General features: G+C 43.7%; 1 protein-coding gene across 1 annotated transcript; it reads right to left on the bottom strand.

Annotated features, from left to right (window-relative positions):
* Positions 1-589: 589 nt before the first annotated feature.
* Positions 590-3,654, bottom strand: LOC100283131 (inositol monophosphatase 3). The gene is given in 10 exon segments (NM_001156033.2): positions 590-843; positions 933-989; positions 1,084-1,184; positions 1,272-1,340; positions 2,496-2,539; positions 2,655-2,709; positions 2,879-2,963; positions 3,073-3,260; positions 3,402-3,452; positions 3,528-3,654. Coding segments are annotated over 10 exon segments (804 nt in total). The 5' UTR covers positions 3,585-3,654; the 3' UTR covers positions 590-746.
* Positions 3,655-3,874: the final 220 nt, after the last annotated feature.

Genomic DNA, 3,874 nt, shown 5'->3' with positions numbered 1-3,874 from the left:
TCCTCGATCATATATAGAGTTTTTCAATCTTCTCCTCTATCTATTTAAATAATCTGGTTTAGCAAAACTAAAATATATATAATATATTTAAGAGTATGATAAATTTGAGAGTATGATAAATATGTATGTATAAAAAATAAAAAAATAAAAATTATCTTTAATATAGTTATTTGCGTATAGAGAATATGATTTAAAGGATGTTGTTGAGAAAGAGATATAGAGGATAAATTTTTTTAGAGATGACTATAAACGACAAATATAGAGGATGTTGTTAGAGATAGTCTTAGAACACCAACAATCAGAGGCTAAAATAAATATGGAGATAGTAAAAAAAACAGGAATAATTACTCCAGAGGTCTAAACGTTATTTTCGGTAAAAAAATCTAAAATGCAAAAAAATGTCTCCACTGCTTAAATATGCCACCGCAAATTGTTTGCAGCGTAGCAACCATATATTATTATCAGCAAATGCGTAAAGATCCAGCAATTTACTTTCCTCCTTGCAGCACACTTGAAATTGGACTCAAGCCATTCCAACCCAAACATATTGCCATAAAGTAGGGACCGTTGCCTCAACCTATGTATTCCCATGTAATCACAAAACTCAATAAAATGTTCTGCGTCCAACATAGTTGTACAGGTGCAGAATTACATGGAATTTTGTTGCCCAAACAATAAGTTAATCACCATGCGGCGGGGCAACCTTATTGTCTTAATCTGTTCCACGAATAATACTAACATTTGTTTCAATTAGTATCCCCCAGTTCCTTGACGAACTTATCCTTCAGCAAGCTGTTTGATCCTGCCATTCTTCGCGACATCAAATCAAACTCTCCGCCGCTTCTGCGAATCAGAAGAATTACAGGCACAGGCTGTCAGAGACATTCAAATCAAATTGTGGTCACAAAAGCTGCTTGGCCAAACTGACTTACGGGTCAAAAACAAGGCCACCGGCTTCCTGAAGAATTACAGCACCAGCAGCAACATCCCTGGAGGAAAATTAGCAGTTTGAGATGAAGTGATGAACACATGCAGTTGTTTTTTTTAAAAAAAACCACTGCAATTAATTTTTTTAAACCGTACCATGGACCACCAAATCCTATCTCATAACACAAATCTAGTCTACCACAGGCAACTCCACACATGTTTAAAGCCAATGATCCACACATCCGTATGGATCGAATCTGAAAAAAAAAAGAACAGCAGTTAAGAATGTTGATACTTGAACTGTATTTATATTTGAGGCAACTGATGTTACTTTCACAGTTTACCTTGTATAGTAGCCTGTTGATTCTGTTGGTTGTATCATCCACAGTGGTCTTGTCTCTATTGGTTCCAGCCTGATCAATCAGTATAATTATCAGTTTAGTATCCCCAGCAGATTTTCTTAAGAGGTCCTAGGATGTAAATTGCCATCCACAGTCCAGATGTACCACATGCAGTTACAAAAGAGCATTTGCCATTCAAGCCAAAAATCAAGTCACAGCTATCAAAGTACCAAGAATGCCAGGAGACAAAACAAAAGGAGCATGCAAGAGGTTCTAGGATGTACATTGTCATCCACAATTTAGAAGATGCATTACATGCAGTTACATGGGAGCAGTGCCTTTCAAGACAAAATCAAGTTGCAGCTATCAAAATAAAGCACGCCAGGTGAAGATATGGATAGACAAAAAGTAGGCCAGGTGATGAAATAAAAGAGCACACAAGAATTAACTTTCTTCAATGATGCATGTCTTATCCATGTAACCATGGTTCTTAAGACGAGATAACGCGCTGGACCACTACCTAGACGCCTAGGCGACCCCTAAGGCAAGCAAGGTGACGCCTTATCAACCCGAGAATCAGCAAAACAGCCCCATGGAGGAGGAAGAAAAGGAAAAAAAGAAAAAGAAAAAAAGAAGGGGTAGGAGGCCCAGCCCACTAGCCAGCCCATATAGTCCTTCCTCTGGCAACCCTAGGTTGCCTCTCTCCCCCACCATTCAGCTGCTGCTGCCCCCGATTGAGCCACCGCCGCTGCCGATTCGGATGTCGCCGCCCCCGATTCAGCCTCCGCCGCTCCCAATTCGGCGCTGCCGTCCCGAAACAGCGCCGCCCCTTCCCCTTCCCCTCTGCCCTCTTGCTGATTCTTACCTAGGCGACGGGGACGCCTTGGATCTTTCGGGCGCTTGGACGCCTAGGCAATGCCTTTAAAACAATGCATGTAACATGTTTGCACTTGGTCATTTAGTCGTCTAATTCAACTTTTTAGAAGGATGTTTGTCAAAACATTTCAGGAAACAAATGCAGGATGGGCGTCCAATTTTAGATGATAGTTCCTACTGATTTAGTAGTAGTTATTTTCAAACTAGATTGTTGTGATGATATCATTTAAATTTAAGAGGAAGAAGCAGCAATAGAGTTCCCGCATATGCTATCATCCTCTAGTGAAACAAACTTGACTTACTATTGTGTAAACAGTGTGGTTTAATTTAATAATTGGCAGCACCACTTACCTCTGTTACCAGAAGAGCCTTCACTAACTCATCTTGAGATGATGCTGCGTAAAAAGGATGCACATATTCAAAGTAGCACGAGCAACTTGAGGGAAAAGGTGTGTAGGGAGCAACATGTTCCTTGAATGTTCAATTGAATGTAGCTAAATCAGGGTGTACCTTTAATTGGAGAGCCATTCAGGAAAGCCCCTTTTCCACGAACCGCCGTGAAAAGCTAAATGGAACAAGCAGCTTGAGATTAAACTAACATCTTTACAAAATTCAGTGGCAAAACATATCACACGGTTAGAATTAGGGGACAGATTATATAGCGTCCTCCAATTCATTGCAACACTATATATGTGAACGTTATGCTGGATGCAGGATGCTGAATTATTTAATACCTCGTTCATGATGGGGTTGAAGACGACTCCGACAGTGGGAATTTTCCCAATGGTGAGGCCAACGGAGACACATACAAATGGGAAACTGCAATGCAAGAGATCCGTACAATCTTGGAATGAGAAGAGCAAAGATAATTACGGGGACAGATTTGAACAAAAAAAAAGGTGCAGTGCAGGGTATGACGCCATTGTACCCATGGACGAAATTAGTGGTCCCGTCGAGGGGATCGACGATCCAGGTGGGGTCGTCGGTGAGGTCAGCGGTGGCCCCGAGCGCCGCGGACTCCTCCTCCCCGATGAACTTGTGGTCCGGGAAGTGCTTCCGGAGGTGGTTGAAGATGAGGTCCTCGCAGGCCTTGTCCGTCTCCGTCACCAAATCCACCTGCCACCAACGAGCAACGCGTAGCGCCGTGAGTACCAAATCCCAATCCAATCGATGCGACGCAATGGAGTGGCGCATCAACACCGACATAGGGAATCAAAACCGCCAGATGGACGGGTGCGACGGGGACGGAGAGGATACCTGGCCCTTGTGCTCGACGTTCTTGGTCTGGTAGAATCCCTTGCGAATAATCTGCTCAGGAAACCAGCAACCAGTGAGGAGACGGCATGAGAAGAGGGTAAGAAGGCAAGGAGTGCAGAGAAGAACCTCGCCGGCGCTCTTGGCGGCTTCCACCGCCACGGCGAGGAACTGCTCCTCCGACATGCCGTGCTCCGATCTCTCGCGCCCGTGATTTTCGGTTCGCCCGCAACGGCCAGCACCCAGCAGCAATTCTGGCCGCTCGCTTCAGCCTTCCTGGGTATATAAAGGAAAGAAAAGCAGCCGTGCAAGACGTATGGGCTTCGGTTGGGCTTGGGCCGTATCTTCTCTATCTCTAGATTTATTCCGATAAGCTCGCCATAATAACAGTTGGATAACCTCGTCAGATGCAAACAGAAAGGACTCCTGAACGATAGCGATGGGTGTAACAAAAACGACGGGCAATCGCATAACTA

Source organism: Zea mays, chromosome 1 (assembly GCF_902167145.1).
Source record: "Zea mays cultivar B73 chromosome 1, Zm-B73-REFERENCE-NAM-5.0, whole genome shotgun sequence".
NCBI lineage: Eukaryota > Viridiplantae > Streptophyta > Magnoliopsida > Poales > Poaceae > Zea > Zea mays.
This window is presented reverse-complemented; position numbering and strand designations above follow the sequence as displayed.